Source organism: Gobius niger, assembly GCF_951799975.1.
Source record: "Gobius niger genome assembly, chromosome: 1".
In the NCBI taxonomy this organism is placed as follows: Eukaryota; Metazoa; Chordata; class Actinopteri; order Gobiiformes; family Gobiidae; genus Gobius; species Gobius niger.
Genome location: NC_136852.1, coordinates 43074956 through 43075923, shown reverse-complemented (window position 1 = coordinate 43075923; position 968 = coordinate 43074956). Strand labels below are relative to the sequence as shown.

Below are 968 nucleotides of genomic sequence, written 5' to 3'. Positions count from 1 at the left end.
CAGTGCTTTCTTCACGTCGCTTCTTGGCATCCACAGTTCTTTCTTTGTTGAGGATTCAAGTCTCTGAAGGCAATAAAAAAAATGGAAGAAAAAAAACATAACAATCCCTTCATGCTTTGCGCGCTGGGACCGGCTTTCTTGCACCTCTTTGCGCCCCTTGGAGAGGTGGTGTTTTCGCAGCGCAGCCTGGCTCGCTCTGCGCCGCTGGTCCGTCCGGCTCAATCACCTTTGTACGCAGGTGATTCCTTTCCCCCCCCCCCCCTTCCATCCAAACTCATGTGGAGGGGCGGGGGGGCAGTTCGTGTTTAACTATCCAGCTCTCCCGCGAGCTTTTGGACCGCCCTTTTGCGTTCACCGCAGCTTCAGCAGGTGCCGAAGCATCCCGGCGATCTGGAGGAACTTGTCCTTCTTGCGCTGCTTCAGGGCCATGAGCGCCCGCGACGTCTCCTCCGGGTCGTGCGTGTAGGAGAAGATGCTCCGGACGCGCTCCTCCGCCTTCATGTCGCCCGTCTTCTGGAACAGGCGCATCACCGCTTCTTGGTTGACGTTCTCGAAGATGTTGCCCACGGCTTTCTTGCGGCTGGCCGTGTCGAAGCGGTTGGCGTGCGCGTAGGGGGTGACGCGCCGGGACTCGTAGCCGCCGCCGCCGCCGCTGCTGTTGCCGCCGTAGCTCGACATGGCTGAGCTCTCTCGCTTCTCTCTTTGTGGCGGGGGGAGGCGAAGGCTTCGTGTGAGCGAGAGCCAGAGGAGAGCGCGGAGAATGAAGGGAGAGCAGCAGAGCGGGGGATTATATAGGGCCGGAGAGCGAGGGGGAAGGGTGGGGGAAGCCTCTCCGCCGCAGCAGCTGATGTCATCCCCCGAGAAAGGCCCGCCCCGCTTCTGGGGAGATCGTCCAATCAGGAAGCACCCCAGTGGAGCGTGAAGGCTATCACCGGCTGCCGAGGTGAAACCTGTTCAGTCTTGTTTAC

General features: G+C 60.4%; 1 protein-coding gene across 1 annotated transcript; it reads right to left on the bottom strand.

Annotated features, from left to right (window-relative positions):
• Positions 1 to 350: 350 nt before the first annotated feature.
• tcima (transcriptional and immune response regulator a) lies at positions 351 to 710 on the bottom strand. The gene has a single exon (XM_079555910.1). The coding sequence runs from the start codon at positions 676 to 678 to the stop codon at positions 352 to 354; it is 327 nt and encodes a 108-aa protein (XP_079412036.1). The 5' UTR covers positions 679 to 710; the 3' UTR covers position 351.
• Positions 711 to 968: the final 258 nt, after the last annotated feature.